A 13,419-nucleotide genomic window follows, 5' to 3' on the forward strand; every position below is an offset into this window, starting at 1 on the left:
AGCGGTAGCAATCTAATGAAACACACCTTAAGTAAACCTGTGGATATCTCTGGGTCCAAACATTGTTGGAAACTCTGCAGCTCACCTGCTGTAATCAGCATGCAGTTTGAAGCAGGTGGGATAGGTTATCAGCTGCTGAACAGCTCTATGTTGCCCACAGACACTGCTGTCTTCCTCACAACTGCATATCACTTAAATAATGGAATATCAATTATTAGAGCATGTGCAGAGAGAAATTAAATTCATGGTGTGAATTACTTATTCAGTAGATGATGGGTCTATGTAAGAGATGAAGTAAAATACGCACTGTAACTATGAATGGCTTGAAAGTGATGTGAGGGAGCAATAACTTGTGGGACTCTGACTTGCTTCAGGCATATGATAACAGTTGTGGGTGAAGTTGCCTTTTTCCAGAGATGTGTGCAGATCTGCCTGGTTGTCTTAATGCCTTACTTACTCTCTATGGAGAGTAAGTACTAACATAGTGAGGGGGAGACTGTTTAAAGCTGTCGAGCTGCATCTTAGTTTGTTGTTAAGGTGTCTCTGATTCATTAGATGCGGCACAGTGGATTGACTTGAAATTGAACACAGAACTCTAGGTGAGGTAGTTTTCCAAAAAATCCTCAGTAAAGTGACATCTACTTTTTTAAATTTGATTCAGCATCAACAACAAATTGGGTATACATATTTGTATATGAAATCCAGCCCAAAATTCTTCCAACAAGAAACAATAAAAATTGGACATATGCATGACCTCATTCTAGAGTAAATCCAATGACACCTAGAATCAAATGTTTAATTTATTCAAGAAATGAAATAAATTCCCCAAGGAACAAAGGTTTATATCATTTATACATACAAATTTTATGTAGAACTACAGCAAACATTTCTGTAAAAAATACAGTTACATTTTTGTAATGCACTATACAATTACACAGTCCCAACAATTTAAGCTGTGAAGGCCACAGAAGGAGCAATGTGGCTGGTATTTTAAAGAAAATGTCCTTCAACTTCCAAACTGCTGAAGTGTTCTTAAGCAAGGTCAAATTATATTCCTCAAGTTCATGTTTTCAGCTCCTTCACTAGGGGGAACAGAACATCCCCAATGGAATTAGCATCTTATTAACATTAACTATGCATGAACAAGTCTCCTGTGTCTTTTTAGGCCATGCAGGCTGGAAAAGCCCTTGCTACATACTGTACAAACATATGGTCTCTCTCCTGTATGGGTTCGCATGTGTAAGGTGAGAAAGCAGGACTGGACAAAACCTTTCTGACAGATGCTGCACTTAAATGGTCTTTCCCCTGTATGGTATCTCCTGTGTATCTTTAATTCTGCGGCAGATCTGAAAGACTTATCGCAGTCGTCGCACTTGAAAGGCCTTTCGCCTGTGTGAATCAAAGTGTGCCTCACCAAAGCGTCTTTGCCAAAGAATCCTTTTCCACAGTGCTCGCAGGGGAAACGCAGCCCTTTGTGATGGAAATTGTCGTGTTTCAGAAGGCATCTTCTTGAAGTGAAGGTCTTCCCGCACTGAGCGCAGGTGAAGATTGGCATGGGTTTCTCTGTTACAGGCTCACCGGAGTGATGCACGCGCTCCACGTGTCTGGTCAAGGTAACGCCGTGCCGGAATTTCTTGCCACACTCCCAGCAGAGGAATGGATACGCTTTGGTGTGTTTTTTCTGATGCTCCACAAGGTCAGAGTACGATCTGAATCTTTTACTGCAATGAGTGCACTGAAATGGCTGGTAACCGGTGTGCTTCCACTCATGTCTGATGAATCGCTTCAAACTGGCAAAAGTGGTCTGGCAGTGGGTGCAGGTGAAAGGCTCGATGGGATTATGGACGTCTATGTAGTGCTTATGAAGTGCCTTGAAAACAGGAAAGTTCTCCTCACACTGGTTGCACTGAAAAGGGGTGTGGGATTCTTTGTGCATTGCCAGTGCCTCAGAGTCTCGCACTAGTTTCATGCACACCTCGCAATACAGCGGGTTGTGAGTTTGTTTGTGGGAATCCAATGTTGATTTGTACTTGAACGCCTTGTCACACTCATCACACCTGAAACAATGCTTTACATCATCAGGCTTCTCAGGATCCACCTGTTGCTCATTGTAGCAAATGTTTCTTAAATGGAACCTAAAAGTTTGTTTGCACTTAAACTCGACGCTGCAGTGAGGACAGTAGAATGGACCTTCTAACACACTTTTGTTTCCATCAGGACTTGTCTGGTCTGATTCTCTTGAGGGCCTCCTCTCACCAGAGGGCGTGTAATCAGGATCCTGGCCTGTGTTGTCTGACGGCTGATCTTCACTGGTTGCCTCACAAAGAACCCCACTAGAAGATTGTTCACCATCACCATCACCTGCTCCTGTCTCTTGTTCCTTTGCTTTCCTGCCAGGCTTTGCTTTGGTCGCACTTGGACATCTGTGTTGCTGCAAGTACCGCAAGCTCTTATAAAACCTTTTGCAGTTAGGACAAGAAAAGGGCAGCTCCTCTGAGTGTCGATTCATGTGACGCTCCAAGAACTTTGCATGACTCACCACTTTTCCGCACACTTTGCATGTTCTCTTGTCCAAGTCACTGCTTTTGGTTGAACTCTGGGACCTGGCAAACTTTTTAGGACCACTGGTAGCAGTATTACTGCTCTGTGTCTTGCCAGTTTTCCTCCACTGCGACAGGTACCGTTTCATCTTGAGTCCACGGTTCTTTCGCACTGGTCGTTCGCCCACCACATCAAATTCTGGATCGTCTTGTTTGCCCCTCACTCTGCTCGGCAATTCAAAGTCTTCATCTTCAGGGCGCTTCTTTTTCCTTCCACGTTTATTTGGCTTCTTCTCCACGCCATCAAGTACTGTCACCTGGCCATCTTCCCCAATCATCAGCGTTCCGGATTGTTCGTCATGGTTGTCGCCTGGCATTTCACCGTCACTGGCTTCGGCCCCTTCGATGGGATCTGTAACCACCACAGTGTCCATTTCTGCTTTCACCTCGCTGCCGAGACCAAACCACTGGGACTGAACGCACTCTTCAGAGTTCCCAGTTCCCTCCACGTATACCTCTTTGTTCTCAGATTCCACCTCCATCTCTGTGCAGACTGTATACACGAGTCCACTTTCTGCATCTGTCTCAGTTTGTTCATTGACAATCACAACTCTTTCCACAGGAGGGAGACAGAGAGCTGACAGGATGCCACTGTCAACAACAAAAGACTCTGAAAAGAGAGAACACAAGAAGTGTTTAATTGACAGAACAGATTAAAAAGCACTGTGTACCATGATCTGAATCTACATGACCACTTCTGTTGACTGAAAAATAATTGGTAAGACTTACATTCATTGCAATGTTTGGTTTCTATACCAAATAAAGCTCTGAATATCTGTTTCAATATGTCAAAGAAATTCAAGAAGCTCACCTATGTCTTCTAGCTGGTTTAGGTCTTTCTGAGTGCCCAGCAAGGTTTTGAGATCCTGAGGCTGAGCAAATGTCTCCATGCATTCATTCAGAACGGACGAGGCGTCACTGAGCAGAGATGCAATCTGACAAAGACAAATTAAAACTAATGTGAGGCAACAGCAGTACATCTTCCTAATATGTTAGGAATATTTCAGAGTTTTACAACACTACACTGAAAATGTATTTAAAAAAAGCACTTGTGACAAGCAAATGCAAAAACACCAAACCAATAAACAAACTGAAATTCTACCTGTTGGAGAGTTTGGGAAGGAAGAAGTTTCTCTAGTCTGGACAGAAACAGCCACATCAGTGTCTGGATTGCTTTGTCATAAGTGGGCCCAAAATCTCCTGGGAAAACATCCTGGAACCCAAACAAATTCATAAATGTCAAATATCTGTTACAGGACAGACAGGAGTGCATCATAAAACAAAAAAATTCACAGTAATATAAAGTTCAGCATTCACATTTGCTGTGTGAACTGAAGCAAACAACCAAAACATACCTGGAAAAAGTTTGTTCTCTCATCAGGATCTCTCAGCAGGTTTTGGACCAGACCCATGAAATGGGAGTCAGATTCCCCTTGTTCGGCGTTATCACTCTGCAATACAAGATGGAAAACGCACAAAAAGCAAACTCTCAGATCAGTGCTTCCCAAACAGTGACATAAACAAATGTATAAATCCTATTCCATCTGTTTCACGTTGACTGCAGTTCAACACTCACCTCCACGTTCCACAGAGATCTGAGGTTCTGCATTCGATCAAGATGTGGCTGAATAATCTGGAGGTCAGCCGTCTCCTCGGAGCGACACAACTCCAGTATAAGCTACAAACAGAGGACAGCAGCAATGATAAACAAGAACTGTAATTCTGAGGGCACAATGCAGGCGGGGCTGTTCCGTTTCCATTCATACTGGGTGTAAATAAGCTCCCTGGGTTAGTCCCTAAGGTTAGGCATATTTCTCTGGCAAATGAAACGCTATGTTAACTTCTAAATGCTTTGGGTATATACCACCCCAGTGCCTTCTCTTTCCTGAAATTGTGACAACCTCCTGACTGACATCTTGTCAAGACACAGGTACATATACTCGTTTCAGAATTACAGTGTAACACAAGAAGGAGGCCGCAAGTCATTGGAAAACTGGATACAGCCCCAACAGAGAACATGGAAATCAAACACAACATGAGCGGACAAACTACTAATATTAAAAGCGAAAGATTATTTAGAAAGGGCCTTTGTACCACTTTAATAGGATAGAAAGTAAATAGGAAAAACTAGGGCGAAAGATATAGTGAGGATGACAGAGACAATATGTGCTGGCCAGTTTAACAATCTTCCAAAATTAGGTGTAATTCAGAACCATCCACCACATTTAAAAGCAATCCATCCCATTGCAGTAGCAATATTCAGCAACAGTGTGACATGTACAAAAAACTACAAATGTTCTGCCTGAAAACTTGCACACACAGAGTCCTTGTATTTTGGTCTCAAATCCACCATTGCCTGTTGGAGTACAACAATTTTATTTCAAAACGCTACAGACTATCAGCCTTAAGGCACCTTTACATGGCGTGACTACAAACAGTACAGTGCCTTTTCACATCGTAGCTACTCAAAATCAAATGTTATGTAATTGTGATAGAGACCAACAGATATAGGGGCCGTTCTGATGGTTCTGTGATATTTACATACATCACTATCTGCCAATTGCTACAGCCATGGCATTTTATCTCTATCAAATATACGTATTGTCTTATTTATCAATGATCTGAAAAACACAAGCTTTAAAATTCTTCCTCACCCTTGCTCTGAGACCCAAAATGAGCTCAGCCCGCTGCCTCATGGAGAGAAGCTGAGGTACAATTTCGGTAACCATAAATACAAACTCCTCGAGCAGCCCATAATCTGACACAATTTTCTGCTCCACCGTCTGCCAGATGGCTGCAGAGACCAGCCGAATGGGTGGGACCAGGAGCCGCAGGGCAGAGAGAGGTAGAGAGGGACCTGCGAAACAGGGAAACACAATTTTTAAAATGTTTGAATGGATGAGTAATACTTTTAAATTACAGCAAGGCTGAAAATGATCAAAACGTTGCATATGCAGTAATTAAGCCAAGAAGAAATGGCTTCCCCGTGCCTCTTCTGTGCAGAAAAATTGCTCTGTATCTATTCAAAGGCTTTTCTTTCCTATACTGTAGGCACCATGAATAACATTTAATTCAGACACAAATGTATTTTCCCCAAATTTCCACTGATTTCTCTCTCTCCCTATCATGTTGGTATATTTAAGCCTCAGTGACACCAATGCAGTAATTCCAGAGGTACAAATGGGTGAGTCATCGAACAAATCCAAACCCACAATTCAAACCGAATCAGCATTTTCATTAGTTCTATCATTACACGCCTATGTAAAGCGAGGGTCTTACATCTTGGCAGATTAATGGGACCAAACAAGATTTCTATTTAATCTTTGATCGTGTCAATCTGTCCTTGGCGTGCCAGTCATACATTAATGAACAAACTGATGTCAAATCCCTGGTAAATCAGGCTTTGTTATTCTTTGTGAATTTAGCAGAAACACCAAAATGCAAGCGCTGGCTCAGGCGGATGTGTCGGATTCATTTCCGTGTAATTAAGACATATCTAACAGATCATAACTGAAAGGATATGTACACTGTCAATATATTTACAAACGCCAACCATGCACAAATATGCGTCTGGCCAACTGTTTAGGGGCTGTGAAAGTTATTTTGCAATCAACAAAGACACTTGTCTCGCGAATTAATTTGACTCTATCCCTGCAGCCTGTTTAGCTAGCGTAAACCAACTTGAGGTAGCATAACGTTTATGCTAGCATTAGCATGTATCCCAAAACTGCCAATCCGTACCCGTCACGTCATTAACCTGGCGAACGTTTTCCGTTGAAATGCTCAAAAAAAACCATATCGGCGGAATTCCAAAAATGTATTTCAACACATGACGTAGCAATATGTCTAGGAATACTGCTCGTTCCTGACAAAGTTAGCAGTGGCATTCCCGCGCGCGGGCTGCGTCGCGGCCTAGCCAAACACTTGAGTCTGTTACCGTCTCTACTCACCGGGTCCTTTGGAAACTCCTCCGTCCATCCTGTGTACTCACTCCAGTTACATTACAGGTAGGGGAAATATGTCCGTCGCTCGACCTAAGTCAAACTCAATATGTGTTACACTAGTTGAGTCGCAGAGCCCTAAGTCACTGAGGGTATCTTTTTTGTGCGTCAACGGTTGCTTGACGTTCCGTTCGGAATAACAATCCGATGGGTAGCAGCAGGCGTAGAGACGTTCCGCTTTGTCGTTTATTTAGTTCCTCTGTATCCCTCTCCGTCACATAACGTTGTTGCATATCCGCTATATTTACATTTTAAACTGCATTTTTTTTTTTAATTTGCCGTGTGTGTTTGGTTTATTTATTTTATTATTTTTTTTTTACAACCATCTAACATCCTTTGTGTATCTATAACTTAGAAATTGCACAAGTCTAGCTTTAGCCAACTGGTTACGTTTCATCTCCTCCAAATCACGATGAAACAAGTATCAGCTCTGCTACTTACAAAAAACACAAACTCTATAAGACGACACGTTACACATTGTTTTATATAGGCTCAGTTACACACACTTCAGGCATTCTTTCAATCTTCTCAATCACACACATAAAACAATGACTACAAATAAATGATAAAACATACATATTTTGTAAAAAATAAAAACAAACACAAAAAAACCCCACAACACTTGACAGGTAATTCATCTTTTCTGAACACAGACTTTTTTTTATTGCCATCCTATACAAGATATGTATGAAGTCAGTTGTCAGTCTGATAAAGCTTTCAGCAACAATTACTTGCGTTCACAGACCCCTTTTAAAACTTCAGTGGGTTTATAAAGTAAAGTAAAAGTAATTATCCTCTTGAGATGTTGGCGTGCTGCTTTTTAACGGAGAATGTGACTGAGAAGCATGTAGAGTTACTTTGTTACAGATGTGTGTATGAGTTTTTTGTGTCTCTGCATGCTGTAGAGCTTAGGGAAAGCCTTGCCACAGATGTGACAAACAAAAGGCTTCCTTCCCGTGTGTATTTGAGCATGAGCATTGAGAGAATACATTTTTATAAAGCCCTTCCCACAGACATCGCATTTGTATGGTCTCTCCGTAGTATGGTGTAGGAGGACGTGCCTCTTCACTTCAGACGTTGACCTGAAGTGTCTGTCGCAGTCGGCCACGGTGCATTTAAAAGGTCTCATCCCTGTGTGCATTAATTTATGTCTGGCCATGGTCGATGCAGAGACCATTTTTCCACAGTATGGGCATGGATGACGGAACAATTCATTCAAGTGTTTGGTCCTCTGGTGTTTCTTCAGGGCTCCTTTCTCTTTGAAAGATTTCTCACACTGGGTGCACGAATGCCTCTTCTCATTTCGGAACTCGCTGTGGACGAAATGCAAGTGCCGCAACAAGCTGGAATTCTGGGAGAAAGTCCTGCCACAGTCTGCGCACAGGTAGGGTCTCTCCCTGGTGTGGACCCTCTGGTGTGAAATTAGATCTGTGTCGTTTTTGAATCTCATGCCGCAGTGAGCGCACCGGAATGGGAGGTGGCCCGTGTGCTTCCACTCGTGGGCTATTAAAAGACGCAGCGTGGATAACGTTTTCGGACAGTGGTCGCATTTAAATGGCCTGCGGATTTTGTGGATGTGTTCGCAATGCCTGAGCAAGGGCTTGAAGTGAGCGAAGGTCTCTTCGCAGCGGTTACACTGAAACGTGGTGTGAGAAGCCTTGTGCCTCGCCAGTGCTGCCGAGTCTCGTAAAACCTTCCTACACACGTTGCAGTAGAGTTCGCTGTGGGTCAGGTTGTGTCTTTCTTGCGAGACTTTGTACTTGAATGCCTTTTCGCATTTGTCACATTTGTAAAGATTCTCAGCTTGGTCTGGCTTCTCCGGATCCACCCTCTGCTGATTGTGCTCAAAGCAGGTTCTTTTCAAGTGTAGCTTTAAAGAGGAGCATGATTTCAACCTGCTGTCACATCTAGGACAGGCGTAATCACCAGTTGGAAAGTGGATTTTCATGTGAGCCATCATGCCTGTATTCACAAGCTCCTTGCAGACTAAGCATTGGATCACACGAGTCTTTTTTGGAGCTTTGACATCAGAGATGCCCTGCTGTCTGCTGGTTGATGACACATTTTTAGGACTCATGAGGGGAGGGTCCTCATTTGAGCAGCTATACAATGAATCATCTTCAGTATAACTCCTGTCAGAAGTCACAAAGGAACCCTCATCATCTGAGTAGTTAGACCATGAATCAGCTGTACTCGGACTACCAATTGTAGTCTTATGGCACGAGTCCACATCTGAGTAGTAAGACCACGAGTCACCTTCGCTGCAATCATTGATCGGAGCCATATATGTGTCTTTAATACTTGACTCCTCATTGTCAGAGGCCTCTGAAAGAGCTGTATTTGAGGGTTTGGTTATTCTAGAAGCTGATTTGTAGGCATAGAGGGCCTCTTCACGAAGACCTCTTTTCTCTTCCAACAGGAGTTTTTTCATCCTCAGGCCTCTGTTTTGTCTCACAGGTCGAGACTGCAAAGACGGTGGCATGTCCAGTCTTTTTAGCTCAACATAGCATTGTTTTAGACGGTGAGACGCATCATCCACTTGACTTTGAAGAAGGCCTATATTTTCTTCTTGTCTCATAGCATTAACCAAAATAACAGCTGCTCCATTTTCCCCAGGAGTCAATTTAGGCTCATCAACAGTTGCCTCACTTTTTTGATCTTCTGTCATTTTGTCAGTTGAATGCAGCAATGTCAAAGACCCATTCTCCAAATCTGATGGCAAAATATTCAAGATGTTGGCTCGTGGTTGTGCTTCATCTGTCTCAGCTCCCGCTACAGGGGGAAGTTTAAGAGCTGAAATAATGCAGGCGCCCTCCCAGGATCCATCTGAAAAGACAACAAATATTGCTTTAATATGGTAAAAAAAGACTTAACCTCAACACTAAGAGGTAAGTGTCAATCATTATTCAAATAATATGCTATATAAGTACTCATATAAGACAGACTTCAGAAATGTGTCGCCAAGAGAAAGCGTTGACTCGAGCTGCATTCATGTCGTGTCCATGATAACCATTAGCGATATTTGGAAGAGTGAAATTGCTTTTCTTCATTTTTGTAGACAGCAAGTCCAACTCACCCGTAATGTAATTATCAAAATGATCAGTAATGATGAAAACCCTATATAGAAAAACTAACAGTATATACTGTGAACACTATGTACAAAGCAGACTATCACAGGCGAAGTAACAAAGTTATAAGTCATACTACATTGTGCAGTTAGTGAATTGGACTGTGTAGGTCTTAATTGATATAATAGATTTTAATAAAATAACAAATGGGTTTTCGAAGTAACTCACGATTAAAGTAAATGTCAGTTGTAGTCATCTTACTGTAGACAAATTATAATAATTACTAAATAAAAAGGAGGTAAATACCACTTATCATTTCAGTAAGGTGAAGTGATCATTATATAAAGTACATCTGCATTAACACAATGTCCAAATTGCTCCAGTTTAAAATGTTTCAACTGCTCCATGAGTCTGCTCTTTTATTAAAACATCTTATGATGTGATATGTTATTACGTACTTATACTTTACTTCGCAACATCAATAAAAAAAAAAAAAGACTGCAGGATGATGTTCTCTTAAAAAGTACAATAGTGACAAAAAAAAACAAAACTACAATACCCATGAGTTCTGAGGGGAATGAGTAACTATAGAGACTTGCCACTGTGATCCAGGTGACTGAGGTCTTTCTGATACTGCAGCAGAGTTTTGAGCTCCTCGTGTCGAGACACAGAGTCTATACATTCCTCCAAAACCGAGGACACCTCACCAAACATGGAGGCAACCTGGAGGAAAGCAAGAAATGTGTCTGCATACAAACAGCAGCATTCAGAGCTGTAGCCTGAATTGAGCTCAAAACTACAGAAAGTCATTGTGATATCTATTATGTCTATTCTTTACCTGTTGGAAAGTTTGAAGAGGAAGGAACTTTTCAAGCCTGGACAGAAACAACCAGATCAAGGTGCAAAGTGCTTCATCATATGTGGCACCAAACTCTTTGGGGAAAACATTCTGAAAAAGAGCATTAAATTAAGTCTTTACAAACACTTGACTAACCTCAATAATCGATCACAGATACAAGACTTAAGACAAAGACCCTAGATGTGAAAGGAAGGAGTCTGACTGCAGTACAGAGACACACAGTGTACATTTATCAGTAGAGTCACAATTTCAATTCCAAGTAAAAAAAAACAATCAAAATGAGATTTAAATGTTGATCATCAAAAACAAAAGCAGGAAGAGTGTTTCTCCCAGTATTTTTTTTTCTTTCACCCCCACTCCATGCACTGTCCAAAGGGAGAAAAAACACCTCAGAGACAGCACAAGTAGCTTACCGTTACTGTACATTTATTCTGTGTGCACAAAGACAAATCGACAGACTGATCCTGGAGATGTTTATTACAGTTTATTTACTTTGTCAGATTTCCTTTATTGATTTCTTTAGGAGGGTCTACTCTGAACAAGAAGCCACACTTTGTAACCAAGTGGATTTCTCTCTTTTGTTGTGTATTGTTGAATTGCTGAAGGCTGGTATTTGTTGTTGAACTCTAGAATCTTTATTTTTGTAAATTAATATTACTTGAAGTTGTCTGACCCTAACCTGCAAAAAGTCACCAAGATAAAGTATGTTGTTGTAAAATACCTCTATATTTACAAAGAAGAATTTGAAAATGTAAATAACAGTTGTCAGGGCAGAGGACCAGTGATCTGTTGATCTTTACAAACCTAGATGCAACAGTCTGACAATGCATGGCCATGAAAAAACCCCCAAAACCTTCCAAATTCAATCTAATGGAGTTGTGACTTTAAAATTGGAAGTCAAATTGAATTGGAAATTGGGAAATTTTGACACATCTATTCATTTACATACAGAGGTCCCTTAACTTAAATCTAGATGACCTGCCAACTCTTCATCTTCATTTATGGAGAATTACAGTGGGGAAATTGTGTTGATACCTCACAACCATAGACACCTGATACAAAATGAAACTACTCAAATAGAATCTTGGACAAAACCAACTTTGCCTCTTTGATAAATTTGTTCATTGCGTCTTAGGGCCCAGGACAGACGGAGGTCAGCAAATGAAGAGTTAAGTGCATCTTTTGGGACGAGCTTTTGCAACAATTGGCTTTTTCATACTGTTCAGGATCTGACGGACTTATAAACAGAACAAATTCAAGGTGCAACAGGAGCACTAACCTGAAAGAAATGTTCCCTTTCGTCTGGATTTTTCAGCAAGCTCTTAACCAGATCCACGAATTCTGAGTGTGACACCTCCCTATTTGCTGCATCAACCTGCAATAACATGACGTGCGCATTATAAAAAGAATAGAGCCGATCACACCCGCCACTGTCACCACCATTGTTAATCTGACCGATCGAGAACTTCACTTCTCACAATGTGCTTTTCACCATTCGTGTTGAAGGAGTAACACTTTCAAACTCACCTCCATCACCCATGCTTCTGTGAGTGTTTGCACTCGGTCCAGGTGTGGCCGAATGAGCTCCAAGTCAGCAGTGGCTTCACACTGACATAGCTCCAGGATCAGCTGCGACAACAAAGCAGCGGTGACTCAGAACCACAAAAGCAGAAAACACTTCCTTTCCGTCCTCCCTCCCTTCAAAGCATCTAATTCAGCACAAACAGTTCACACGTTGGTTACTTTGGCCGAGCTAGCTTTACAAAGATGACGACATTTAGATCTCCATATCAATCCACTATCATATTCTTGGTGACTATAAAAAACAACAACAACAACAGCAACAACAAAAAACAACACTTCAATTCTAAAATTGTCATGTGCTCACCCGTGCTCTGAGGCCCAGGGTGAGCTGGGCCCTCTGACGAGTGCTGAGAAGCTCTGGAACAATGTCCGTAACCATGGAAACAAAGTCCTCGAGCATCCCATAATCAGCCACAGCTCTCTGCTGGATGGTCTGCCACACGGCTGCTGAGACCAGCCGAACCGGCGGGACCAGGAGTCTCAGGGCGGAGAGGGGTAGAGGGGCACCTGGGTGGTAACACAAGCAGGGTGTCTTAAGAGAGGAACACTGTAGTTAACCACAAGAGAAATATCTTGTTTCATACTGTTTTACTTTGTTTACATGTGGCGGACCCTGCCACTTTTCTAGTTTCAAACAGCGCCCTGGCACTTTAGTTTCCTCTGAGAACAGCTCGCGTAGTCACTTATGGACAAAAGTTTGCATATTAAGTCATTGAACACTTTTACCTGATTCGGTCATTCCCTCATAGTCGTACACACAGAACATGTCTGTGCGTTTGTTTAACCGGCCAGTTAAAGTGGCACATTAGCTGCACGGTGTGTGTTTCTCTGCATTTCATATGGCCCGACGGTAACACAAGTATATAATAATACTAGTACTTTCCTCTGTGAAACTCGGTGAAACCATTACTCATGGGAGTGAAGCGGTTAAACAGGTAGTCAGCTAGCTAGAAGTTACAGTTCAGGGATTCCAAAGTAGCAGCTGGTGAACAGATACTCACACTTCCGCTCTGACGTCAACAATTCCATCTCGTTTATCCGCAATATTCAATAATGACACGTTTAATGGTGTCTGCCAGCAGTGCGGGATATGTTCACATCAGTCACTACATTTATTGAGGACCTTCTTCTTCTTCTTCGTCTTCTTCTTCTGCTTTCAGAAGTGGTTAGCAAAACAGCTACAGGTAGCCTACATTACTGCCACCTACAGGACGGGAGTGTATATTAGCTACCTCTTGTTCGTGTCCTCAAGTTGCTTTACCGCCGACCACTGATCGAAGAAGGAAATATATTCTCCTATCTGATCG

The 13,419-nt window shown here is 42.0% G+C and overlaps 2 protein-coding genes across 5 annotated transcripts; both read right to left on the reverse strand.

Annotated features, from left to right (window-relative positions):
- Nucleotides 1-782: 782 nt before the first annotated feature.
- LOC119009453 (zinc finger protein 135-like) lies at nt 783-6,762 on the reverse strand. 2 transcript variants are annotated; one of them, XM_037080735.1, is made up of 7 exons: nt 6,551-6,762; nt 5,255-5,457; nt 4,177-4,278; nt 3,956-4,051; nt 3,703-3,813; nt 3,412-3,535; nt 783-3,210 (listed from the first exon to the last, which is right to left on the reverse strand). In XM_037080735.1, the coding sequence occupies exons 1-7, from the start codon at nt 6,576-6,578 to the stop codon at nt 1,133-1,135; spliced, it is 2,742 nt and encodes a 913-aa protein (XP_036936630.1). In that variant the 5' UTR covers nt 6,579-6,762; the 3' UTR covers nt 783-1,132. The 2 variants fall into 2 exon arrangements, with proteins under 2 accessions (XP_036936630.1, XP_036936631.1); XM_037080736.1 differs by lacking the exon at nt 6,551-6,762 and adding an exon at nt 6,342-6,485.
- A 248-nt stretch (nt 6,763-7,010) lies between these two features.
- Nucleotides 7,011-13,286, reverse strand: LOC119009454 (zinc finger protein 2 homolog). Of its 3 annotated transcripts, none has more exons than XM_037080739.1 (7): nt 13,114-13,286; nt 12,417-12,619; nt 12,056-12,157; nt 11,808-11,903; nt 10,508-10,618; nt 10,269-10,392; nt 7,011-9,427 (listed from the first exon to the last, which is right to left on the reverse strand). In XM_037080739.1, the coding sequence occupies exons 1-7, from the start codon at nt 13,139-13,141 to the stop codon at nt 7,455-7,457; spliced, it is 2,637 nt and encodes an 878-aa protein (XP_036936634.1). In that variant the 5' UTR covers nt 13,142-13,286; the 3' UTR covers nt 7,011-7,454. The 3 variants fall into 3 exon arrangements, with proteins under 3 accessions (XP_036936634.1, XP_036936633.1, XP_036936635.1); XM_037080738.1 differs by lacking the exon at nt 13,114-13,286 and adding an exon at nt 12,839-13,107; XM_037080740.1 differs by lacking the exon at nt 13,114-13,286 and having other exon boundaries at nt 12,056-12,237; nt 12,417-12,556.
- Nucleotides 13,287-13,419: the final 133 nt, after the last annotated feature.

The sequence above is a fragment of the Acanthopagrus latus genome, chromosome 20 (assembly GCF_904848185.1).
Source record: "Acanthopagrus latus isolate v.2019 chromosome 20, fAcaLat1.1, whole genome shotgun sequence".
NCBI classification, from domain to species: Eukaryota; Metazoa; Chordata; class Actinopteri; order Spariformes; family Sparidae; genus Acanthopagrus; species Acanthopagrus latus.

Coding starts and splice junctions, on each gene's coding strand:
- LOC119009453 (XM_037080735.1), bottom strand. CDS start 6,578: ATGGACGGAGGAGTTTCCAAAGGACCCG. Junction 5,458..6,550: donor AGGAGTTTCCAAAGGACCCG/GTGAGTAGAGAC, acceptor CCTGTTTCGCAG/GTCCCTCTCTACCTCTCTCT. Junction 3,211..3,411: donor AAACCAGCTAGAAGACATAG/GTGAGCTTCTTG, acceptor CTCTCTTTTCAG/AGTCTTTTGTTGTTGACAGT.
- LOC119009454 (XM_037080738.1), bottom strand. CDS start 12,878: ATGTTCTGTGTGTACGACTATGAGGGAATGACCGAATCAG. Junction 10,619..11,807: donor AAAGGGAACATTTCTTTCAG/GTTAGTGCTCCT, acceptor GCTCTTTTTCAG/AATGTTTTCCCCAAAGAGTT. Junction 9,428..10,268: donor CAGTCACCTGGATCACAGTG/GCAAGTCTCTAT, acceptor TTGTCTTTTCAG/ATGGATCCTGGGAGGGCGCC.